Source organism: Etheostoma spectabile, chromosome 8 (assembly GCF_008692095.1).
Source record: "Etheostoma spectabile isolate EspeVRDwgs_2016 chromosome 8, UIUC_Espe_1.0, whole genome shotgun sequence".
NCBI classification, from domain to species: domain Eukaryota; kingdom Metazoa; phylum Chordata; class Actinopteri; order Perciformes; family Percidae; genus Etheostoma; species Etheostoma spectabile.
Window position 1 is genome coordinate 8831788 of NC_045740.1, and position 27031 is coordinate 8858818.

General features: G+C 39.4%; 1 protein-coding gene and 1 long non-coding RNA gene across 2 annotated transcripts; one reads left to right on the forward strand and one right to left on the reverse strand.

Annotated features, from left to right (window-relative positions):
- Positions 1-7190: 7190 nt before the first annotated feature.
- LOC116694474 (uncharacterized) lies at positions 7191-14507 on the forward strand. The gene is made up of 3 exons (XR_004333176.1): positions 7191-7201; positions 11662-11663; positions 14222-14507. It is a non-coding gene; the product is annotated as an uncharacterized LOC116694474 (long non-coding RNA).
- A 5478-nt stretch (positions 14508-19985) lies between these two features.
- Positions 19986-20561, reverse strand: LOC116694473 (gonadotropin-releasing hormone II receptor-like). The gene has a single exon (XM_032524191.1). The coding sequence runs from the start codon at positions 20467-20469 to the stop codon at positions 19996-19998; it is 474 nt and encodes a 157-aa protein (XP_032380082.1). The 5' UTR covers positions 20470-20561; the 3' UTR covers positions 19986-19995.
- Between the last annotated feature and the right edge of the window lie 6470 nt (positions 20562-27031).

Consider the following 27031-nt stretch of genomic DNA (forward strand, 5'->3'; position numbering starts at 1 on the left):
TGCACTTTTCAAAAGGAAATAAGAAAAACGCACAGACATAATTGTAGAAATAACTTCATAAATTATCCATTTTCTGAGTGTTTTTCTTCTGGATTTTTTCTGTAATAAGTTGAGACATGTGGCTATGGTACTAGTTTTGTGTGTAGCCCATCTGATATGCTTACAGTAGTGATTTTAAACGTGTTTTTACAGAAATAGAATTTCTCTATTCTAACCTCTGTAGCTCTGTGTCAGTAAGGCCTAGAATCACACTGACACTTGGAACAAAAAATTGAGAGTGTTAACTTCTAAATGACCTTAGGCACATCCCAGTGGACCAAAGTATATGTATCACTTTTTTATGGTAAAACATTTAGGCAAGACAGCATGTATTTCCAAGTGTCTGTAAAGAGGTTGTGAACCACGTTAAACACAACACACCATTTATCACTACTTTTCTTTTCTTTAAATAACACAATGCTAAAGTTATGTTCAAAGGTATATTACCTAGATGGTCGTACATTACCATAGCCAGAAAACACACCCTTGTTACATCCCCATCTTCTTCTATAACAAATCAGTCATGGTTACAAAAGTTAAATCCAGAGGATCGAGCATAGGGTTACCCAGTAAAATAACCTTTATGTACATACCAAGGTGCCATCGTCAAATCATCAGCAACCCTGGGTTACACAGGAGCAATTAAGTCATGAAGCGAAGAATAGGTCACACATCAGAATAGAGCAGTATAACATCAAAGTAAGCCTAACGGTGCGCGTAGCGCGCAACACTGTGATACTGGCACCCTTGGACATGACAATACACCCAAATATATGCTGCATAAAACGACCACTTCATCGTTTCTTGGAGGGAATCAACCTCGGCTAAGCGATTCCCCATGTAGTCTTCCCTCCCTCCCTACCCAAGGCGCAGGTTGATCGCAACTTCAAGATGCCGTCGCGGTGATGTCAAAGTTAGGCTTTAAAGTGATGTTTGTGAGGGTCGCAACAAATCAAAGAAATCAAGCGTGCAGACACGAAGAGGCTACAATCTAATCTCAAGATGGTTGATTGGGGGAGACTACTGTAGCCTGCTTTTTGCTTTGTGTGGAGAAGGGGAGAAGGTTAAAACAGGGGTTTTGAATGTAGTTTGTGCTAATCTGGTGTGAAATGGTTTTGTGTTTCGAATGGTGCTCCAACACATACTTGTACCACTAATGCAACAAATCTTTATACGCTGCGCATGTGGTTTGATTTTGAGACTGAGCTGAGGCCGAATTTCCGCCTCACCAGAAGAGCAATGCACAGCTTGCAGAGGCTTTTGCAAAGGGAGTAGGACCTAGGCTGGGGTATTGAGTTTTAAGTACCTATTGGCTGGCACATGGACTCTCCAATCGAGTGGTGGCCCGTGTCTTTAATTTACCAAAGGCTACAGTTCACCGCATCATCCACAGAGCAGCCAAGAACATATGAGACAATCTTAGGAGAGAAATAGACTTCCCTCAAAAAGCGGACCTGCCTGCAGTTGGTCAGGGATTTGTCAACATTTCAGGAACCCCTGCATTCCACAATGTGGTTGGACCAATCGATGGCAGTGCAAGGACAAGTACAGCAGCAATTTAATTACAGTCAAGGGGGTGCAGAACAATTGAAAGGGCGTTTGGCATGATGAAGACCAGATGGAGGTCAACTCTTTTCAAAGCTTTGGAGGTGAAGCCCACTTGGCACCCTAGGTAATTGCTTTGTGTGCTTTTTTGCACAACGTGTGCATGGACAATGGTGACACACTGGTTCCAGATGAAGACATTTTAATGGATGACGCCCAACCTTCCCGTGAAAACATGGCATACAATGAAACCTCTGGGAATGACACAAGAAACAGACTGGCTGCCCTAGTTTCAGCCGATGTGCAAGCCCATGAACATGACCAGTGTATATATTTTACAGCTCTGTTATGTTCATGCATGTATGTTTACTACTTAGGTCTGTTTGCAATAAATATTTGTATAGACACAGCATGGTGTTTTGTATATCTGTTTGAGTTATCATGGTTTTGAATGTCATACTACTAACAGTTATGGTCCGTCTCTGTGGTTGTTATTACCACTGCTTCAGTTGAATAACATGCTTAAATAATAGAAACTAATATTGTTCAGTTGGCTTTAGTAGCATTGAACAAAATGATTTGATTTGAAGCTGTGAGAGTTCAGTCTGGTGTCTCCTTTGAAATGGCATTGAAAAGGTTTAGTTATCTGTTGAAGCCTTATGATGGCTTGATGTTTGTTATGTAGGCATGTTCCTTTTGGCTTTTATCAAAGACTCATGATATGACTTCACACAAAATATGATTGAATTACTGTAATAACACATTGAATAGATCGGGACCAACAAAACAAACCCATCTGAGATGAAGGCTGAAAAATCTGACTGAGAAGCTACAGAAGTAATGCCCGGAGAAGCCATAACAACCAGCCTCACCCGGCCGGAAAACTATCCCTTCAGCAATGGACAATCCTTTCTCCAGTGTCCCTTCTCACGACAATACCTGCATGCGTCAGAGCCCACTGGAGCACCCCACTCACCATGACCAGACCTATTGGGCAGTGCGTCATTTGTTAGCATTGACTTATTCTGACTATTGTAACGGGCAATCTCATGGCAAAAGCTCCATTACTTCCAAAAACACTTTTGTGGGTCAACACAAGTTCATCTGCCAATGCAGCAGCCTCCCTGGGTATCTGCACCCAACGCTCATTAATAAACATAACAACCCTCTATGGGAGTTTTTTAGCTGTTCCTAGATAACTAAAGAGAACCTAGATCCTCAAAGAGCCTCAAGGACAAGTTCATAGACTTTCAACACTACAGACTTTCCTTTACGGTCTCATAGTCCCTACAACTAACCACACTCAAAGCCAAGTAGGCCTATTGAGTTTTTCCCGAACACACTGTAACAGCACAGTTCTGTCTGCATCTTGCCAATCCCTAGCAACTGCGATAAACAGAGAAAAAAAACTTGTCCGGACTGGACTCCCTGAATTTACAAAGCAGGCTTCCTAGATTATGAACCAAGTCCAACTGAGTACTCCTGCCCCAACTTCCAGACCACCAGTGCCTGGCACATCTGATAGCTTACCATCCTTCACCGACTGCAGCTGATACTGTTGCACCTCCAACCTCGAACGCTCAGTCTCGTGCTTTATGGTTTGAAGATTTATCTCCTTGTCATATCTCAACATCTCACCCCAACCTAACTAACCTAACCTAACTGCACCCATTGAGGCCAGCTAATTAACTAACTAACTCACCCCTAGACTTTGTGAAATTAGTGGTGGGGGCTATTTATGAACACTAAACCAGAGGTGTGAAAAAGGCAACCATAAACCTGGCAACCCTCTCCCAGCCATGGAGATGCTCCATAGCTAATAGCTCTATCCACCTTTGCTGCCACCTAAAGCAATAACACAAGTACAATGAGAGTACCCGCTGCCAAACCTAACAGGGAAAGAGGTACTCCTGCACAGAACATCAAAATATTCCCAATTAGTCCCACTTCAAGGCCTCGATCAGTTAAACAACTCCAAGATATTAATACAAAGCTCCTACAAACTACCACTACGCAAAACTGACCAGCACTAACAACCTGGAACTCCCCACAAAATAACCAATGCAAAATCACTCCAGGCCCACAAATATACAGATGCTGAACAAGACCTCATGTACACCACTTAACACCAGCAACAACCACTGATAATATGAGATAGCTATTAAGAAAAGAATGATATACCCACCCAGGATATAAGCATTTGACCAAAAAAAAAGGATTTAACAAAAGCGTACGTCATGAGAATGTGACAAAGCATAATAAGCTGTCGCCAAACCCATGATAAATGAATAAGACTAGCATGATGGGAGTCTAAACTTATACCAGTAACTGTACAGTATGTCAAAACAATTGCGCCCTAAATTAAAAGAGTCACATGACAGGGATGGCCCCGAGCATAGACGGAGTGATACGCTAGAGGCTACACCCGTGTAACAGGAACTGCACTCTTCACTCGGAAGAGAGAACAGACTTAAAGCAGAAAGTAGCACCTCAAAACAGCTGATCAGTTTAGGATTTAAGTGATAAAGTTATTGAAGTCTCCCTGAAAGAATTTAAGCTCAGCTTCATTTTGTGTGGAAAAATAAACCAACCTCTAAAATGCTTACATTATTTTGATGCCTGATTGTGTCTCCCAGGAAAAAGTCTTCATTACATTACATCTACGCTTCTCTGTTCAGGAAAACACAAAAATGGGAAAAACAATACATTCAACCACCAAAAACAGGCCACAAACAGACATTACGAGCAAAACATGCCATATGTACAAATGTTTTATGTATGCATGTTCTCCAACTTGTATATCAAATTGTTGATTGATATGACAGGATGTCTGGTAAGTTGTATGATTGAGACATGATATCATTTAAACAGTGGAAGTAGAGGTGTAGATCTTAGGGGAGACTGAAAACCTCAAAGCTAAAAAACAAGTTGATATTGACAATACATAGCCTCTGACCTGAGAAAATTTAAACAGCAGCAATGTTGCTCCTGGCTATTTTTTTTTTTTTTTCAAAACAGTGAGGTTGTTAGGTTGAGGCCTTTAGACATCAAAGTGAAGAGAAATGCAGTGTGAAGACCAAGCTGTCATCAGCTAAACCTACTGTCAGTCAGGAACAGCAGATGGATAAGCTCACTTAATGAGCAAGACTCAACCTATTTATCCTCCAAATCTTTGCATGAACACAAAATACTTTCAGGACAAACCTTATTGTATGGAGATTCAAAGTCAGTCAGTATCTTCCAAAAGAAAGTGTTTCAAAATAAAATAAAATTCATTGATCTGCTTCTGGCAATCAAACGTGTGATTATGACAGACATGCCTGTCTAAGGATATGGTTTTGAAAGCTGTTAACAACTGTTAGTTGCAACTCAAAGAACATTTTCATTTTAGTGAAAAAGAAAAATACCAAACATGTGATGCCAAATCTAGAGAAATGTGTATCAAATGACAATTTCCATTTCATAGATCAATTGAGCCAAATATTGAATTCTGGTATCATACACTGGAGCTTCAGTGAAATGTTGGAACAAGCTGGTACAGAATATACAGTATATGATACTGTCAGACAGTGTGAAATAAAATGATTTTTACATAAAGGGGAAATAAACAGGATAAGTGGAGGATAGAGGTTAAAGAATAATCTGTTTTCATAAAAATATGTTTGCATTAAGTTACCTATGTGCCAAACATGTCTGACGTATGTGGCAAGGGTTAAGGTTGACGCCAAGATAACTGATATTAATGCTGCTGCAGTTTGCTTCAGAGCTACAGTAGATCTCACATGCTACAGTAGTCAGAAGGGCTTTTCTGCTTACAGCCTTAATAGTGATTTATTATAGGAGTGTTTAGCCTACAGTTATTTATTATAGTGACAGTCCATAAATGAGAGACATAGACACAGATATGTGAATATACGATTGGAGAACTGGATAGAAACCAGTTTGCTCATCATGTATTTTGACCTGAAATATGATTAATTAATAATTTGGCGTCATTGGATTCCACAATAACATTAAGAATATTGCACAATATGTTCTAAAAATGTTAAGAATTTGAAGATCTTATAGAAAAACTGACAGCACACAGATGATCATAAGTCAAAGCTGACTGTCAAACATCACTGATGTATTTAACACACGGATTATGATCTTAAATCACATTAGCAGCTGTCATCCAGGACTCAGGGAAAACATGTAATCATGTGCAAATATAGAAATAGACGTGGTACATTTCTTACTGTTTCCAAACACTATCTGATACTGATACTATCCTGTGTTATATACAGTAGCCTCTGGTTATAAAGTCATGCAAAGCAAATGGACATCAATGCCTGTAGTGTAAAACAATGAGCCCAATTTTTTGTCCTCAATAACTGAGACAAAACTTAAGAAATCACACTGAAATTTTCAACAAGTCGTTTGTATTAAATCCACACAGGACACTAAGAAATACATGCACATTAACCCTAAGCTCATGGCTCATATTGTGAAACCCCTAGCCAGTTGTATTCAGACAAGTATAATGATTGGCAAACAGATGATAGTAAGAAAGTGAAAAGATGCAGAAGGTCCGTTGTTTCAAGACTGGCTTACAGAGCTGGGCAAAGGGGCGTCTTTTGAAAGAATATCCTATAGTATAATAAATGACATTGATAAATATGATGAGAAATTGGGACTGTTCTGATTGTATTCATTACATGGTAGCTAAAAATTGTGTGCATACACTCTGATCATTGTGGCCTGTTCTTGGGGGGCCGTCACGGAATTGAGGGTGGAAGTGGTTTGAGTGCAATACAGGGGTCTGGTTAGTGGACTATAAGCCTCACATTGTTCAATGAATGGACACGCAGCAGTGTTTTGGTAGTCTCCTGGAAAGACTGCTTAACATGTTGTGCATGGTCTAATTTTTCTTGTCATGGACTTTATATTTTATTTTATTTATTTATTTTGTGTAATTCTTTCCTTATCTTGTTTTAGTGCTCTCACTCTGATATTTCATTATTAACACAATACAGTTGTGTACTTTAATTTTGCCTGTTTATTTGCTGTAAAAATTAAAACTCAATGAAGTTTGAATCATAAAAATGTGCATTGAGTAAAACATCAACGTGCTCTGGTTGTAGGAACGAGACCGAAGCCTGAGTGCTGTATATGGCAGATGAGTGCCAATATGATACCAACTGTCCATGAAAGTACATTTCATGAGGTCAAAGTTAAACGCTCTGTCTCTTCTTTTCCTGCTAAAGCAGGAGATATTTGTGTCCTACAGTATATCCTCTTAATTGTCATTAACCATGTGCCTGCAGTGGTGAACCCTGTCTCCACTTGGACGAGCAAAGAAGCTCATGCTGAAATGAATTTTTCCATCTTACAGTAAGACGCTTCTGTTACTGTTTAGGTCAGAGTTTCATATAGAAACTTTCCATGTAAATGAGTCATAGCAAGAACAAGGCCGAAGGTTCATACGCTCAGAACTGTTCATTATTCAGGAGTTCAACCTTGAAACCCTTAGGGAGGGCATGAGAAAGGTCCCTACCGAGAACAAAGGGGTTCTTCTTCTTCAACATTCTACATAAATTTTGTCCTTTTTTAATCTGTTTATAAGGCAAAATGTACTGTGGATCTATTTCAAATGTTAATGTATTTCTCATCTGGTAGAGCTGTTCTAGGACCAATGTCTAAATTAAAACCAGCTAATTCATGCTTAATAGATTATTTACACTACCTAGATGTATATACATGTTAGTCTTGAACAGTACATCCTGAGCTCTTCAACAATGTAACACATGTAAGTGTCTTAAAAGTGTGAAAACTATGTTATCTTTGACAATCTCACGGTCCTCATCTGCAGATCGAGGACAGTGAGATGCAGTTTAAAGCTCTGGAAAATGCCAGTAAGGGGACCTTGACTTAATTTCTTTTTTTTTGTCAAGAAACTTTTTCCACGATTAAGAAAGATTAAGCAAAAAGAAAAAGAGTGTAAGGTGTGGCTGTGATGTGATTGCCAATATAAGTGTGTAACGTAACGTAGCTCCTCCCTCACTCCTCCCTCTCTGGCCATTAATATTAACAGTTTATGCTTTTAACGTACATTGAGAACAGATAAAAGTGTGATTAATTTGCAATTAATTGCAAATCATGATTGGCATTTTTGATTGATTGAAAGGCCTAAGGGGAAGAAAAATAACTCTCTATACTGCAAATTCAAAATATACAGTAAATCACTGAAAATTAAATGGTAATGCCCCTAATGCATTATTTATTACAGTAATGAACCGGTAAATCATGATATTTTACTGGGCATTTTGGGGTAAGTAACTGAAGAAATTACAGCAAAGTCTAACAGTGTGGAGTCACTGCCTTATGTCTTTTAGGTTAACAAGCCTGTGATTTGAACTCTATAGGAAGCCTTTAGATTGTAAAAACTGAAGCTTTTTACTAAAAAATAATATGTAAAAACAGTTCAACAAAAGAAGCTTAAAGGCATTTCCTCTTTCATCTTTGATCAAAGCTGAACGTACATCTTTCTGATTTTAAAACGTTGCACTAGATTTAACATTGAAGTATACAAGTACTTATCCAATACAAGTACTTTGTGGTAATTTACTTTTTTTTTAATCCTGTTTTAGGGTTACAGCCTAATAGAATTTGTAAATAGAGATTAGATCCTTTAGCTATTTAGAGATAATGGCAGGTAGACTTTGTGGTGAGATAATCAGTATATCTAATATTCAGTCCAGCAGCCTTTGTATTAGGCTACACACTGTGCTAATACAGATGATTAAATGTCAGCTGTAGAACCCGGAGGTCTATTCCAGGCATCTTGGTATTTTCCATCACAATTTCAAGTCTCTGCTCTGCTCTTCATTAAAGCCCTGACATGATAAATAATTGTAAGGTGTTGCTTTGCTGAGGGCTTGTTGCTACTGGTTACCAGTAAGAAATAAGCAATGGACCAGAAAGTTTAGTTTTAAGAGACACTGCACAGTGTGTATATGAGGGGAGATTTTACAACTCTTCTGTGAGCAATATGTTCTCCTCAGTCTCAAAACTTGCAAGGTGATGTAGTTATAGATTCTTGGGCTGTTTTACCAGATAATCTTGCACTCTGCTGCAAAAGGGGGTCTGTTTTGTTTTGCTGAGATATATCCTGCTTTTCATGCCTCCTCACTGACTATAGCAGCGGAAGGAGCCATTATGTTTTTGTGTTTTTCCGTCCCTCTGTCACATTCTTGTAAACACAATATATCAGGAACTCCTGGAGAGAATCTCTTCAAATTTGGGAACGAATGTCCGCTTAGAGTCATGGATCAACTGATTAAATTCTGGTAGTCAAATGTCACTACAACCTCACAAAACACATTTTTGGTCCATTGCTCAAGTATTCATATGCTAAATATGACAACATTTTACACACATGTGATAGATGAAGGGATGGCATTTTATATTCAAAGGTCAACTTCACTGTGACATCATAATGTTCTGCAAAAACGCTTTTCTAGCCATTGTTCAACACCTTAATTCAGAAACAAAAGAGAAGATTGTGACTAGGGCTAGGCGATATGGAAAAAATCAAATCTCACGATATTTTTGACCAAATACCTTGATATTGATTCCTAAACGATATTGTACTGATCTTGGGTGCCCACCTTGAACCTGCGATGATTGTATCGATCTGATTTGTGTAAAGCATCCGCGTTTTAGAATTTGAAGCTTCTTTGCAGCAATATTGATGCTTTGTCCACTGTCTACATTGGCCAAGCATGTGAGCACAAACAAGTAATTTGACTTGTTTTTGCTTCTCTTGTTGAATTAAGATAGTACTACACATACAGCAAAACAAAAGCAACAAAGCTTAACAAAGTCAAATCAGTTGTTGTAATTTTTTTTATATCACAAATCAAACATTTACCTCAAGGAGCTTCAGCAAATGACATCCTTTACCCTTAAGTCACCTACACATGATTAGAGTTAAAACCGCGAGGTAGTGCGCAGAACACAGTGCAGGCACTTCGGCAAAGCACAGCACAGGCATACCTCATCACTGATCCTGACTACCTCCTTTCATAGTTGCGCTTTAAGCAGCAACGAGCTCAAAAGCAACTCGAAGGCTTTGATTTTCAGCTATCAACAATCTGCATCGAGCTGTCAATCTGCCACTGCTCGTTGTAGAGAGGGGAGGAAGGGTTATCGTTGTTGTAAGGGTTATTGTATTTCATTTTCCTCCACGCTGTCCTTCCTTAACAGCAGGTTGAGTATGCTCTGTCCCTTACTGAAGTTCAGTGTTTTGAGTCCTGTCCAGTTTTTTCTTGATTTGGACCCCAAGATACTTGTATGAGTCCACACTCTTTACTTCCTTTCCCTGAATGACAGCCAGGACTGGGGGCCTCCTGTTCCTCTGATAGTCCACCACAAGCTCATTGGATTTGTTCATAGTGAGCTGTAGGTGATTGTTGTTGCACCATGTGACAAAGCTCTAATCAGTCCTCTCTGCTCCTTGAAGTAAAGACAGCATATTTCTCACTGGAATGTATTCACTTGACTCAATCATCACAATCTAGTGAGTGTAAGTAAGTGTGTCGCTCTGAGCAACATCTTTCACATACATGTAGGTTCAGGCTCTAGTCCTCTCACGTTTAGCCTACTGCAACTCCCTCCTGAATGGCCTGCCTGCATCTGCCATCCAGCCACTCCAGTTCATTCAGAACCCAGCAGCTCATCTTGTCTTCAACCGCCCCAAGTTCTCTCACACTACCCCACTTCTCCGCTCTCTTCACTGGTTAATAATTGCTGCCCGCATCCGCTTCAAGACACTAGTACTTGCATTCAAGGCCACGAACGGATCAGCCAAAGCATACATCCAGGACATGGTCAAACCCTATACCGCAACCCGCCCACTCTGCTCTCCATCAGCCAACCTGCTTGCTGCCCCCTAACAGCGAGGGAGAACTGATCACTTAACAAAACCCGACTGCTGTCCTGGCTCCCAAATGGTGGAATGAGCTCCCTAATGACATCAGGATGGCTGAAAGCCTAAAGGCCGAAGGCTAAAAATACATCTTTTCTGACTACATTTCAGATAAACATGAAGTAGGAAAAGAAGAAAGGAGGAAAATATAAATATTATATTCTGTATATTGTTGAAACTACACTTTAATATGTCTCTTTGTAGTTTTGCTCATTTACCACTTGTTGTCTGGCGTTGGCGCCTTTAGGGTTGAAAGCACTTAATTGAAAGTCACTTTGGATAAAAGCATCAGCTAAATGACATGTAATGTAGTCATTTAATACATTGCTAATGTAAAAATAATAATTAAAACAAATATAAAAGCTTGAACCATATCTTAAGCATAGTTTTTATTTTATTCAACATAACCCGAATATTTTGTTTCTTGTAAATTCTTTTATGTCATGTTATGTTATGTTTTGTTTGTTAATTGTTATCAGTGCATTAATTGTTGTGGGTTACAGATGGCCAAAACAATGTGTCAATCAATCAATATTTCCCTTACCCCCCATCATACTTGCCATATGCAGATATTGTGAGAAACAACCATTCTAAAAATATTGTCATTGAACATAAAATGGGGTTTTGCAGATATATCAACAAGTTGTCTTGGGATAGGGTTGTTGTTTTCTTGAAGAAATAGGCAGTATAGAAGCCAGCTTTCTAATGGTACAGTACACTTTCTGTTTTACTTAAATTACTGTAGCTATGATGGGTATTATTGCTGTATTCAGTTGATAAAAGGGCTGCATCATGAACCATAAAGGTCCATTTTCAAATTATTACTTTAGTTAATAATGCAATGGATGCAGAAATTAGTAGTAGATAACATAAAACAGAATTCTCATTTGTGCATTATTTAAATGCTCTGTGTTTCATTTTATTCTGATTGTTGTCAGATGAGAGTCTTAGGACTCCAACACTGCAGCAATACATTTACGTAAGGGATAATGTAGAGTGAGGCAGTTGTTGTAGCGAACACAACCCCGACAGGGTGATCAGGACCCTGACGCAAAGTGGAGGAGTCTTGGAGAAGCTTCTCAGCCGAGAGATTTTTGTTTAGAAATTAGTGGTGTTTGGTTTTGCCCTGCTTTCTCCCTGCTTCCCTGATACAACAATCAGCCAATCACAGTGTGATGCTGGAAACTATGTATAATTTTGTGACTAATTACACTAATTATCACTAAGCAATTGAAAAAATAGGTTACAGGTACAAAATGTGGATAAAGAGGACACTTGTTATACCCAGTGTAAAAAATGAATTACATTTTTTCTTTCATATTGTTGGAGCCATTACAACACTTTGTTTTGTTTTGTTTATAAACCATGTTTAAATTCTGCAATTTCATGTTTGAGCACTGGGTGGCGCATTGCCTTGGAAGGTATGAAGGTAATCAGCCCCAGGTACACAGGTGTGTGGAGAAACGGGAAAAGCAGACAGCTTTTCACCGTGTTAGTGGGTGTCAGTGTCGTATCAGTTTCGTGTCAGACGTGTCAGTTGTTAAGGTTTGAATTTGACAAAGGGAAAATAAATGGTTTCACAGCACCGAAATGCAGACAGTACGTGAGGACATTGATTATTGGCTTGCAGAACACACGTCCAAGCAAGTTCTCCCCTGATCCCACCGCATTGGCCTAATGTAGGCGTTGATAAGAGACTCTGAATGTGAGAAATTACTAATTCTAATGGTATGGTAAAAAAAACCTCCAAAGTATTGTCCTGAGAGTGTTAATTAACTTATTTCTATCATGACCCTACACTCTAAAAATAATGATGACACACGCCAAACACTGTGAATCAGGGAACAGTGGCAAAAGCAACAATTATCATCTGACTGAATTAAAGATGGTAAAATGCAGTTAGATTATACAATTATTCAGTGCAACAAAGCTGTGGAAAAACTTCAAACAATTTTAATTGGCAATTCAAGGAAAATGGTTTTCAGTCATTTTTTAGTTTGTTCGGTTTGTTTGTATTGTTGCAAAGAAATTGTGATATCGCAGATCACTCGTTCAAAAAAAAGAACAATAACTAAAGGCCCCTGAGTATTCAAAAAGGCCTGAGCCTAAATAAATTAAATAAAAATACAGTATATAGTTTTCATTTTTGGGCAGACTTTCTTCCTATTTCCTATCTGTGAATGTGACGCCAATTGATTTGACTTGAATAGATGGATTGATAACTGTTATCCCATCAAATTGCCCACCAGTTGATTTTTGTTGTTGTTGCACACACGCCTCTCACTTGGACTTTACTTTTTCACCTTTCATATAAACAATTTGTTAGACATCTCTCTCCATTTCTTATTTTATAAAAAGGGCTCTGAATGAGGACGTTTTCATACACCGGTGGGTAAGAGAAATATTGTCTGGGCCAAACAAAGATCACTTAAAGCTATAGTGCGAAGTTTCTGGCACCCCCATTAGGAATTCTAAATAATAACAACTAAACTGTTGGCGTGTCCACATGATACAAGCCTTCTGTGATCACGCAACCGCCCCCCGGCCATTCTACAGGCCATTGCTAGTAGCCAAGAAGGACATGGAGGACTAAAAATCATGATGGACTCTTCAGAAGAGGTAATTATCTTCACCCAATGTTCTGAACATATAATATTCTGAACAGAAATACAGAGAGAGTTATGTGGAGCTGATAGTCTTATTAGCTTAATTAGAATTAATTAGAATTTGGCATTTATAAATATAAAAAAGTTACGCATTAAAGCTTTAAGGATCATTTGTACGAAGCACTGAATGAGTATAGCCAGCTGATAAAAACATGAAAGGACTCTGAAATTGCAAAGTCTGCACACAGTCATGTCAAGTTAGCTTAATATAAAGACCGGGCAACAGCTAGCTTTGCACTATCCTAAAAAATACAAAAAGAACAATAATCTGCACATTTTCAGTTCACTAATTAAACCCATTCCTTTATTTAATCTGTATAAAATCAGAAGTTTGCAGATATTTAACCTCCATGCTCAATACAGAGTTAGGCTTACCGCCAGCAGCCACCTAATATATTTTAGTACAATGACTGTAAGCAAGGGGAAACGGCTAGTCTGGCTCTGTCCAGGTAACTAAATCCAGCAATAAGCACCTCTAAAGCTCATTAATGAACAGTTCTCGCTGTTTTAATCAGTACAAACATTTAGAAAGAGCCAGGTTATTTGTCAATACCTGCTTTCAGTTTTTATGTTAAGATAATTAGGTTTACCTTCTCCTAGCTTTAGCTTCATGGTGTGATGCAAAAAGAAATTTGTTGAGAAGACCAAAAAGTTAATTATTGATTTCAAAAGGAAGAAGACTGAGGTCTTTCCAGTTATAATTAAGGGTCAGCAGATAGAAACTGTCCAGTCTTATGAATATCTTGGTGTCTGCCCGGACAGTAAATAAAACTGAAAAAAGCAGCACTTCAGATGATTGAAAAAAACATTAACAATTAGATACTCAAAAAATATTGACACACTTCAGGTTACTGTGGAAAAGAGATCAAGGGTCAAAAAACATTGAGCGACTAATGATGACTCCGAGTGTCTTTTGTTCTAGCAGCGGCCAAATGTTTAATGACCCCTTTTAGATGTGTCTTTAGATGTGGTACCTTTCAGCTGTTGCTCATGTCGCAAATAGCCTCGCTTTGCCAGACATTCCTCCACCGCTGCAGAGGAGGGTCTGGCTAGTCCACACAGCAATCCGGAACGGTTGAAAAACGTGCCCTAGTTTATCTGAATTTCTTTAAACCATTCACAATTGTTATGGTTGGCGCTAAGCTCCGCACGGAGCCACTGCAATATAGCCTCGGGAAAGAATTGGTTTTGGTGAAATGAGTACATTAAAAAGTTGTTTTAGTCACGTAAGAGAAAACTCAGATTGCATAGATAATCTAGCTAGCTGTCTCAATTTACCATGCAGAGATCTGAGGAGCAGCTAACCATTGTCCTCATAAATCCACCGGAGTTTAAAATTCCAACACAAAAAAAAGCAGAAGGAAACATACATCGGCAAAAAGACATGCATCGGCGGAATATTTTAACCATCTAAGCGCACGGCATGAAGCGCATGGCGCAGGTGCGTTTAGGGTGTGTCCAATAATTTGCTCTTAAAATAACAATATAATGCTGCGCTATTGACTTTAGACCAGGTTTTTGTTGGTCAATGGCGCGCGATCACTTACCGCTGTCTCAAGATAGCAATTTGCCAAGAATTCACCTGAACATTCCTCCCTGTAAGACCAGCACACCCATGGGCGCAAAGGTGCAGGTGCATTTGCTATTTAAACGACGTGGGCACTGGATGGAAAATTGACAACGGCATCGGTCTTAAACTAACAAAGACACTTGTGTCGGGCTTTGTGCTGCGCCATGTGCAACATAGGGAAACTCTCGGCTAGAAAAAAAAGAGTGTAATTCTCAAAATCGTTGCTTCAATTAATGTCAAATGTTCTCTAAATTAATTGACAAAATGTGCCCTGTAGGCAGACAAATACAAATGTTTTCTGATCCGACACACATAGACAAGATGACCTAATTTATTACTGCCTTCCAAAACCATTACAAATCACTGTTGAATAATAAATATGTGTAATGATGTGACACTAATTTGGTTAAGATTTGGTTAGGTTTAGAGAAATATCATGGTTTGTTGACCTATTCCCATTCATCCAGTCCAACCCCCTCATAGTCATAATTCCTATAGGCGCCAGGAATCTTTGTCACTTTATCACAAACAAATGCAATACTTCCATTTTTCTTAGGAGAGTCTCTGTCTCTCACTCTCTAGAAAAAGAATAAGAAGTAGAAGATCCCCGTGGGGATGTTGCTATGTTTACAAATTACATACAAACACACAACACACACACACACACACACACACACACACACACACATACACACACACACAAGTGTGTCTCACTATCTTTGTGGGGACCATTGACATAATGCATTCCCTAGCCCCTTAGCCTAACCTTAACCATTAAACCTAAATGCCTAACCTTAACCCTCACCCTCACCTAGGATGACCACCTGCTAATAAGCCCAAGGGGGGACAAGTGGTATGTTTCTGAGGGACAATGTGGGACACTGCCTGGCGCAGCGGTGCCCCCATGTGTAACTGCTGATGTAAGCTCAGGAATAGGCCAACCAATGTGTATTTTTTTCTAAATAAAGATTAATATTTTGAACATTCATACAATTATAATATAATTGACAGATGCACTTCCACTTACGATTTACTTTAGCTATTTAATTTTATATTTCCTTACAATTTATTCACTTTAAATACATTATAATATAAAATTATAGGACTAACAGGAATTGTAGTTGCTCAACACCACAGGAACAGTTTAAACAAAAGAGTCTTGCCAGTCTTCCTTGTACCCACCTTCTCTTTCTAACTGATGGTGGGGGGGCTCAGACTGCTCAGACTCAGGCTCTTTCTCCATTTTTTGAATTGGAAAGCGCGTTCCTAAAAGTCCCTTCCCAGTGTCTGGTATGCACGTGCGTGCGCTGTCATGACAACGAATCGGAGGGATTTTAACTATTTGGCTGATTTAAAGTCCTATTCTGGACATTCTGGCTGTTAGTGACGTTTAGAAGTCAGAGAGACTAAATCCGTTCAGATCACAGATCATCTCCAGTCTGTTGTTAATTAAAATCAGCATCAGATCTCATGTAGAACATTCTGAGAGCTACAATTAAAACTAGAGACTGTTCCAGCTGATATGTGGGTCTGATTATATTTTATTAAATCGGAATTGCACCACATTGTTTTTGTCACCTCCTGTTCTGAAATCGGCTGGAAACTGTCCGACTTTACCGCAGCTTTTTGTCCCCCCCCCCCAACGGCTGCTGCCGCCGGCTCTCGTCTACTTTACAGGCGCAGTTCATCCCAAACAAGTTGTTCGTTTGGCTGCCTCGGGCTCCAAGATAGAGCGACCAACTTTTTTTTTGGAGCAAGCATTGATTATGCGTGACACGGTCTCAATTTGCGGGACGTATGAAATGGGCTTCAAACGCTGTGCGCGCACGCGTACCCTCACCCTAACCACAACCTAACTCTAACCCTACTCCTAAAACCAAGTCTTATTCCTCAAACAGCCCTTTAACATTGTGGGGACCAGCATTTTGTCCCCACAAAGCTGTCAGGACCCCATAAGTATACTGTATTCCCGGTTTTTGGTCCCCACAAATTTAGTTAAACCTAATACACACACACACACACACACACACACACACACGCACGCACGCACGCACCACACACACACACACACACACACACGGACACACACACAGGTCTGAAATACACAAACATGCAGATACAGGACCTATACCCATAATAGAGAGTTGTCAGAGCAAGGACACCTCAGCTGTGCCCGCAGGAGGGAAATTAGCACCCCTCCAGCTACCAGTCCAAACTCCAAACTTGGTCCGTATGAGGACTTAAACCGGCAACCGTCCAGTTATCCAAGTCCCCACAGACAGAGCTACTGCCTATTGTACTGCTTAAAAATATGGACTCTCTTGGAATCCCACTAAATATAATTTGCCTTTAATTCAATAAGTCCTTCAAACCATACAACAATAGATCTTTTGTGATAAAGTTATGTGTTTGTTTGACCCGTTCACCACCCCAACCTGCCTCCTAAAGCCCAATTCATGGTCCTGCTTTAAACCAACGCCAAAGGTACATGCGGGTACGTGTAGACAGGACCCTACGCCGTAAACTACGCTGTATCCTCCTAAGGAATCCCAAACTGTGGTGGATTTACGAGGACTGTGGTTAACTGCTCTTCGGATCTCTGGAGGGTAAATCCAGACAGCTAGCTAGACTATCTATCTAATTTGAGTTTTAACAACTCAAACAACTTTTGAACGTACACATATTCCACCAAAATAAGTTCCTTCCAGAGGCTTAATTTGCAGCTGCGCCGTGGCTCTCGGTGCTTGGTGTCGCCCATGTCAATTGTGATTGGTTTAAAGAAATATCAATGTAACCGGTGGGTTAAATATGATCACGTGAGACGTCACGTGAGACACACGGAAATAAAGGCTCGGCCGGCAAGCGCTGACTTTCCCTTTCTGCTGCTGTCGCTGCCTGGCGTGCTGTGTGGTCGAGATGAGCGTTCGGTGTGGTGTGCGGGTTTGCTGGATGGTACAGCCAAGCCAAGTCAAGTCATTGCGCCGCTTCTGTGGTGCCTAGTCTAGACAGTTTACTAACTTACTCACGTTTTCCAACTGTCAGATTACTCATATTGGAATTGGTTTTATTGTTAATGATTGTGTTGTATATTTGTATGGAGGATAGTTTGCCCTGGGGATAGCGTGTATTTGTTTTAGTGACTCTTAATTAGGCCAGAGTGGTTTTAGAAACAGAGTGGTTTCTTAATTACTTGGTTTAGAGGTGGTGACATGTAACTAGTTCATTTTTTTTGTACATTGCATGATTTTAGTGTGTTTTGATAATTGCATGTGGTGTTTTTTTCCGCAGTCTTAATCTTGTTATACGATCCACCTATGAGGACCATTGCAACCATTTCAAATAGTTTCTTCCAATTTCTTAAACAGTTTTAAGTATAACGAGTGTCACTCCTCCTGTGTCTTGGATATTTGGTTGTTTTGTTTTCTTTATTGCATTAGTTTTGTTTCCAACTTATTGTTCTTTTATAGTTATGTTAAAGTTAACATTGTTTTTTGAGTTTGTAATAAATTATTTTTAGCAGCTCAAAACAACCTCGTCTCTGATCTTTTCTGTGGGCTTGCCTGTGTAGTGGGAGTCCCTGGGATTGGTAACAGCTGTAATCGTATTTTAAACTCGTTGTGTGAAAGTCCCAAGGTGGCATTGTCAATTGTTAAATTGCTAAAGTTTGGCTAAGCCCTCCATTGGGTCTGGTTAAATCAATAAACCAGAGCATGTTTTTCTCCTTTCCAGGAATGATGTATGGACTAGCCAAACCTTCTTCTGCAGCGCTGTGGGGGGAGGTCTGGCAAAGCGAGACTACATTTCCCCCTCCTTGTTTCCTGGTTCGCCTTCTCTATAAACAACATGAAATCAATGAAAGGGTTACTTTTTTCCTGCTACAGTTTTCCGACTGTGTTCAGAAATCACACGGGTGACTCTTTGTTTCTCTGTTTATGCTTCCAGGGTCGGTACTCGCTCTGAAGCCAATCCCTGTCACTCTCTCACTCGATCTACCACACACTCCACACGCATACTGGCTAAGCTATTCTCTTAAAGAGATATTCCAGAACGTCCCAGACATCAGCGCACAAGTATTAACTTGCGTAGAGCCCCCGCAGAGGCATGAATCCCTCTTTAAGCTCTTAGGCGCTCTTAAACTGCATCACCTTATTTCTTGATTTTCTACCATCACAACTGCTATGGCTACTATAAGTGTAAATATACGCCGTAATTGCTGCTTGAACAAGGGGAGGGGAAGGACAGCATACTTTATTTATACAACGTAAACTTATTTTCAAGTTGTTAAATTCCCCAAATTCCCAGAAAGAATAGATTACATGCCCAATGTGTGACTAAATCACAAATTAATCACAAACTTAATCACAATTTATAATCACTAAGTTTGACAAGTTTAGTTGTCAGATCTTAACTTTTTTCAGTTTGGTTCAGTCACACTATATGTTGAGGAAATAATAAGGTAATCTTCCACTTGATGAGGTACTTGATAAACATTTCGGATATTTGCAAACCTCCTGAAAGCCTTTCATGTCAATGATCCCTCAAAATCATGCAAGACCTAAGTAGAAATCCAATCCAATTCATAGGAGTTATTGTGTTCAGCAGTTTATACCAAGTCCTGTTGTTCAGCAACCAGTGACCTGGAGCTTGTGCTTGTACAGTATGTGCTGGAGCAAATCATAAGCTAATGTTGAGTAATGTGAGGCTTCCCAAAACTTGCAATTTTAATTAACAATAACACTTAATTTAATGAGCGCAACAGGTGTTTTGTTGAGTATCAAATGGCAAAGTGTACCTATTCAGATATTTTATAATGTCTTTCACAAACATTATTGCAAGCAGCCCTGCCAACTGCATTTTTCAGGTTACATACGATTTGTTTGTGGGCCTTGAATACCTGGATGTTTTTCATCATGTCCCCTGCAGACTCAAACAATTATTTAATTAACCATCACCTCCATTTCTCAGCAAAGCTAAAGATAGATTCGCTAGGAGAAATCACACTGTCAGAGTTTCTTTAGCCTTTTTGAACGAGGTTTTATTTTCCTGCTAATCAAAAGCCAGTATGTGATGGGAGAGGTGTACAACCATTAGCTGTCATTTGACAAGAATCCTCATATAAGTGTAGAGAGGGGATTGACAAAGCAAACCGAATGGGTTTTCTCTTACCTGAGGGAGCGAGAGGACTACACTCATTGTCCAGGCCACAGTCAACATGATTTTGCTTTTCCTTTGGCCTCACTGATGCCCAGAGGATTGAGAATGGCAGACTGCCTATCCAAGCTAATGACCACAGTTACAAAAGCGCAGGAGTACATCGCCACCAGTTTCATGAACATCAGCAGCCTGCAGGCGACATCTCCAGCCTGCCACTGTACCGTGATGTTCCACACTGCGTCCACGGGCATAACGATGAAAGTCACCAGCAGGTCCGCCACAGTCAGGTTCATTATGAGGATCCTGACGTGCGACTTGCGCTTGCCGCCGTTGCCGGCTGCCCACAGAACAACCAAGTTGCACACAGCTGACACCGCGCACAGAGTGAAGGTTATGATGACTCTGACTTTGGCCGCCGTGGAGAAAGTGGGCAGCTGGAGCGCGTCTCCATTAGCACTGTAATTGCGCGCTGAGGTGGGTCCCTGGCAGCTGCCATTCATGGTTTGATCCATCAGCTGGTAGAACATAATGAACTGCGGAGTCTGACTGACAGGAGGCACATACAGGCAAATATCCCAGCTATCGTAGACGCGGTCTTAATTACTTCTCCAACTACAAGAACTTCCACCGTCAAAACTAAGAAGAAGAAGAAAAAAAACAATTATTGGTCCGATTTGTTATGCTGGTGTTTTAAACATGCCGCAATGTGCAGGTGATGGTCGATAGTGACACTTGTAACATGCCGTTCGGTAAAAATTCCTGGCACGTGCAACTTAATGTTCGCACAACAAATGACCAAACACCACGTTATTTAGCTTCTAGGTAGGCATGCAAAGTGACCACACAAACAGTCATGATCATAAATCAATTTAGAATAGAAAAAATATTACTAAACAGCAGGAAAAAATACGTGAGGAATACTGAAGTAGCCTACAGCTCTATTTGCTCAACTTCTAACCTTCATCTTTCATTTTTTTCACGGGTCCACAATCGCTTCCCTTAATTAAAGGTAGCCTACCTGCCTCGTTACTGCCCCCAAGGAAGAGAAAGAGAGAAAAGAAGGAATCTGAAGTAAACCAATTATGCAGCCAGATACAAATAGCGTCCCTGCAATTAGGAGCGGAGCTGACAGTGAGGGGGATCTCACTGAGCGGGTTTCTATTGCCGTCACTGCAGATGTTGCTTCATTCCTCCACTCCGACGCGCAAAATGACAAACGTTAGTGGGCTATCAGCCGCGTTGGTTTGATCCTTAAACGAACCACTGGAGCTCCTCTTACATTAGCGGGGGCGCGTGTGTTTTACCATTTTAAATCTCTGGTGAATATAAAAAGTGCTTGTGTTGATGCACCATTCAGTTTCAAATGTGAAAAAGAGTGCACTTTGAAGGACGATTAAGTAGAATGGCAATTAACTAGATGACACGTGCAGCAGGTATCTCTGTTACCTCGGTTACCGCTGAATAGGATGGAGACACCGGGTGAAGACTGCATGGTCCTTATGCAGTGATTAGAGAAGTAGCTTAGACCTACTCTAAAGTGTTCCACAATGTTGGAGCTTTATAAACTATTTTCAACAGGCCTGTTGATTTGTTGTAGGAACTGTAAAATAAAGACCGATGTTTCTGTGGTTATTTTACAACAGTCTGATGCTGGTTGCTACCATCTGACAATTTTTAGTTCCCAGAACGTTCTGGGAACATTTGTTTTTGATGGATCGGAAAGTCACACTCAACACACAGCCACTAGTCATAATGCAAAAAAGAGCAATAAGAATCATTCACAACGCCGGATTTCGGGATCATACAAATTCATTATTTCTAAAGTCTAAATTGCTAAAATACCATGATTAAATTGAATATCAAATTGCAGCATTCATGTTCAAAGTAAGAAATAGCCTATTGCCTGGGAATATACAAAAGATGTTCTCTGAAAGGGAGGGAGGGTAGCCTACGATTTAAGGGGAAGGGGAAATTTTAAGAGTAATAGATGTAGAACATCAAGGAAAAGATTATGTTTATCAATTTGCGGAGTTAAATTGTGGAACAAAATAAATAAGAACCTAAAGCAATGCCCAAACATATTCCTTTTCAAAAAAATGTACAAAGAAATTATTTTCAGAAGGTATAGAGAAGCACTGTAGAAAGTTTTGTTTGTGTTTTTTGTTTTGTTTATTTGTCTATATGTATGAGGGTATATGTGTATATGTATGTGTGTATGTATATGTGTAGGTATGTGTATATATATGGAAATATATAGCAACATAATTATAAATATTGTAAATTGAAGGAATGCAAGAATTAAAGGTGTAGGAGTACATAAGTTTTACTTCTTCCTACTCCTTTTCGCACATGTGATAGAGGTATGTTAACACAGGAAAGAAGGGTAGGCTACCTTGTTTGTTGTTTTTCTCTCCAATGTTTTTAAACATTGTTTTATTGCTTTTTTTATTTATTATTTTGTTTTTTTAGTTTTATTTGTATACACTTTCTCTTGCATGTTCGAAATAAAGATATCAATTCAATTCAAATTCAAAGTTTTCTTAATGTTCTGGGAACGTTCCCCTAACGTTATCCTAACGTTGCAACCTTTAGAGAACGTTCCCCTAACGTTATCCTAACGTTGCAACCTTTAGAGAACGTTCCCCTAACGTTATCCTAACGTTGCAACCTTTAGAGAACGTTCCCCTAACGTTATCCTAACGTTGCAACCTTTAGAGAACGTTCCAAATTATGGGTTATTTTTTCAACAAGTAACCATTTTCTGGGTTATGTATAGGGCTAATAGTTTGACCAAATTCCTGGGTTTCTGGGTTATTTTTCAAAGAGTAACCCATGTTCTGGGTTATAGGGACGGCTTGGGTATATCTCTCTCTCTCTCTCTCTTCTCTCTCTCTCTCTCTCTCTCCTCTCTCTCTCTCTCTTCTTATGGATTTTTTGTTGGAGGGGTGTATTTTATGGAGTTATTATCATGTCAACATTGTTTATAATACATTGTTGTAAAACATTGTTGTGTTGTGTACATTATGATAAAACAGTATCACCATTTGTAGGAGATATAAAGTGACACACCCTTTAAACATGAACTAGCAAAGAAATAGAAGAAATAAGTTAATATATTACATCCTTGTCCCTATAACATACACATCAGTCTGCCAGAAATTCAGAAGAAGAGGAAATAACGAAAGAAAACACCCCATTTTCCATTACATTTGATTAAAATAGGAAAAAGGGAAAATAAATAGGTCCAAGTGTGTGTTTGTATTATATACATTTTAATTTACTGTAATGCAATAAAACTGTAAAAGTGTTTAAAGTCTGTAATATAATGTAAAAAAATGTTTTATTTTCTGAAATAAGGCATACTGGCATAGCAACCCAAGTTTTTTCACCCAACTCCTGGGTTATAAAGGGAACAACTAATCTCTGTGCAACATGGTGGCCCAATGGTTAGCACTGTGGCCTTGAAGCAAGAAGGTTTTGGGTTTGAATCAAAGATATGTATTGTGTTATTTTAACCAAACATTTGGGTCAAGTATTTAACCCAGAAGTTGGGTCAAAAAGAATAACCCAATTTTCTGGGGTGAAATAACCTAGAAATTAGTTGGTCCCTTTTTAACCCAGGAGTTGGGTCAAAAATAACGATAAGCATATTATATCATATATAATTAAATATTATTATATACTGTATTAGAAGATATTTTCCAGTGAGTGCTGAGTGTTACTGCGCAGCCTCCAACTTGCAGATGTGGATGTGAAGTGGGCACCTCTGAAAGTTTTAAGTCTTCTGGTAGCTGTGCCAAGAGAAATCTCAATCTTCCAGAACTGGAGAGTGTAGGTACAGTGGGGCTCGAGAGTTTGGGCACCCCAGGTAAAGATTTGCAATAATGTGCATAAAGAAGCCTCTGATTGGAATGTAATTAAGAAAGGCAGTCATCAGGAACAGTGGAAGTTAAAGCAAGAGTGGAAAAGCCAAAAAAAAATATCAGGGCAGAACAGCTCGCAGGATTGTGAGAAAAGAAAGTCCAAAACCCACGTTGACTGCACGATCCATCCAAAAAGACCTGACAGACATGGAGTTGGGTTTCACCAAATTTCCCCTACAAAGAGATACTTGTACAAATATGGTCTTCATGGAAGAGTCATCAGAAGAAAACCTTCTACTACGTCCTCAGCACAAAAATCCGCATTTGAAGTTTGCAAATGAACATATAGACAAGCCTGATGCATTGTGGGAACAAGGTCTGTGGACCGATGAGGTTAAAATAGAACTTTTTGGCCGGAATGACCAACGGTACAGTATGTTTAGAGAAGAAAGGGCACAGAATTTAATGAAAAGAACCTCTGTCCAACTGTTGAGCATGGGGGTGGATCAATCATGCTTTGGGGTTGTGTAGAATGATAATTCCGGAGGCTTAATACTCTTTAGCCGGAGCTATTCCTTTTATTGAACACATGCAGTTGTCGCCAGTAAAAATCACATACATTCTTGCGATAAGATGCGAGGCTATGGCGAGATCTCACTTATTCTCTGTGCTACCTTAAAACCCATAGTAATGAACAGGCCAATAAAACATCCTTACATGTCATCTCCCCCCTTTTCTATCCTGTAACATTAAGTCAAACTGAAAACGATTATTGTGACAACCCTTGCCACTGTTGGCACACAAACCAACACATACTGGACCTCTTTCAAGCCGACCTATATACTAGAGTGGTACTTTATTAATAACTGTTTCTTAACTCATAATTGCCACATTAATTTCAGTAACTTGAATTTACCGTGAACTACATTATCAACATCAGTGGCAATACTCATTGTCCCGCTGTCCCTACTGTCCCAAACCGTCACTGGTCTACAGGTTAAGCCTGGTGACTGGTTTGCAAACTCGTCCAGATCTGGTCACAGTCTGATTGAGAAGAGGGTTTAAGGATGCTGCCTCACTCTGACTAAAAGGAGCAGTCTCTACCATGGCGGCACTTTCAGAGTGGGTGCCTGTCTCTGTCATCTCACAGGGCAATGCCGTTGTCGGCTGCGGAACTGGTCTAGGTTAAAGATGACGGCAATTTCGCCGCAGCACAGCTGCTTGTTGTGTCTTGATGACGAATGATCTTGGGGTGCTGCTGTTACTCAAGATCACCGCAGGTGAAGACCATGATTTTTTGTGATCCAACTTGGAGAATACATCTCCTGGCTGCAGGGCAAATACAAGTTATTTATTATCAACACAGAAAACAAAAGGTTATGAGGCTGCTTCAACCAAGTAACACATTTGGTAGCCTACACACTAAAAACTCCTGGGTCAAAAATAGTTATTAATATATATATATACATACATGTATATGTATGTATATAAATATATATATATATATATATATATATATATATATATATATTTTATATATATATATATTATATATATAAGCTGTTCTGTCTGATATTTTTCTTGGTCTTCCAGATCTTGCTTTAACTTCTACTGTTCCTGATGACTGCCATTTCTCAATTACATTCCAAACAGAGGCTTCTTTATGCACATTATTACAAATCTTTACCTGGGGTGCCCAAACTCTCGAGCCCCACTGTACCTACATGCTCCAGTTCTGCAAGATTGAGATTTCTCTTGGCACAGCTACCAGAAGACTTATGTGAAGGTGCTCACTTCACATCTACATCGGCAAGCTCAGTTGGAGGCTGCGCAGTAACACTCAGCACTCACCGGAAAATATCTTCTAATACAGTATATAATAATATATAATACTATATAACATATAACATAATATGCTTCTAAAATCCTTCACTGGTCTTGGTCCAGAGCAACGTTGTTCCCAGAACAAATGTTGGTCCATTTCTTTAACTGTCTATGGTGTTATCCTTTCTTTGCAGGACATGTCAAACAGCAGGGTAAAGTTTGCTCAGATCAACTGTTACTAATTATATTAACCATATACCTGTGGCGATGATGGCCTTCACGCAACCATTGTCGAAACACTTTAGCAACACGTACTGCCACAGGAGGAGGAGAAGAAAAGGAGAGGATAAGAAGAGGAGAGAAATAAGAGAGGAGAGACAATGAAGAAAGGAGAAGAGGTGTTATTTGTCAGCTAACATTTCATGATGGACTAACTGACCAACTGACTGACTTCTGACTGACTTCAGGCCAAAAACACCAACAGCTGTTTTCACAGAGATGAGACTTGAAGAGAGGAGGAGAGGAAGGAAGGAGAAGTGTTATTTGTCAGCTGACATAACGTCACGATGGCCTAAACCCACCAGTCTCCATGTAAATAAACAGTCAGCAGTTTAGCATCGTAAAACACACTCATAAGCGTTAAGTCACTTAACACTTCACCGTTAAAACACTGTATGCATTTAAAGTGTAAGCAAAATGGTGGTAGTATATATATATTGCTAAGGTTCACAATGCTAAACCCACCAGACTTCATGTAAATAAATAGTCATTTTAGCATCGTATAACACACTTCATTCAAACTTGACAGAAACCAAATAAAACTATGAAAAGCCATTTTTGCTCTTCTCTACACTTTTCCAAACATCAAACTCTAGTGTTGGTTGAAATAAACACATACTTTACCGATTTTCATGTGAAAATATGTTGGTTCTATACATGCCAAAAGTACTGTTTTTTTATATGGAGTCGGGTTAGTTTAGCACTAGCTACTTCATAGCCGTTTCTAGTCACAAGAAAGGTCATAAATACGTTATAAAAAGGTCTATCTCAGAAGGGATAAAACACTTAACACTTTAAATTATTTTATAATGAGTTTTATTGTTATTCGGATGTGCAGCAAGTAGTTGTCACACTGTTAAAATTTCTTGCGGAAATTTCTAGTTGTTCTTTATGATATACTGTGTGTATATCATAACACAAATCGTAACATCAGTTATCTCAAAAAAAGAAAATGGGGGGGGCTGTTTTCTAGATTAGAGCAATAGCCCCTCCAAATGTCTCAGCACATCCCTGCACTGCAGACAAACATGGAGTAGTAACAAAAGCCTAAGAACTAAGAAGTTTTCACTTTGCTTTTGGAAGTTAACACAGTGGTGACAGATCTCATCCCAGGTTGGATAGT

Excerpts from the sequence above, each read along its gene's own strand:
- LOC116694473 (XM_032524191.1), bottom strand. The coding sequence starts at position 20,469 with ATGTTCTACCAGCTGATGGATCAAACCATGAATGGCAGCTGCCAGGGA.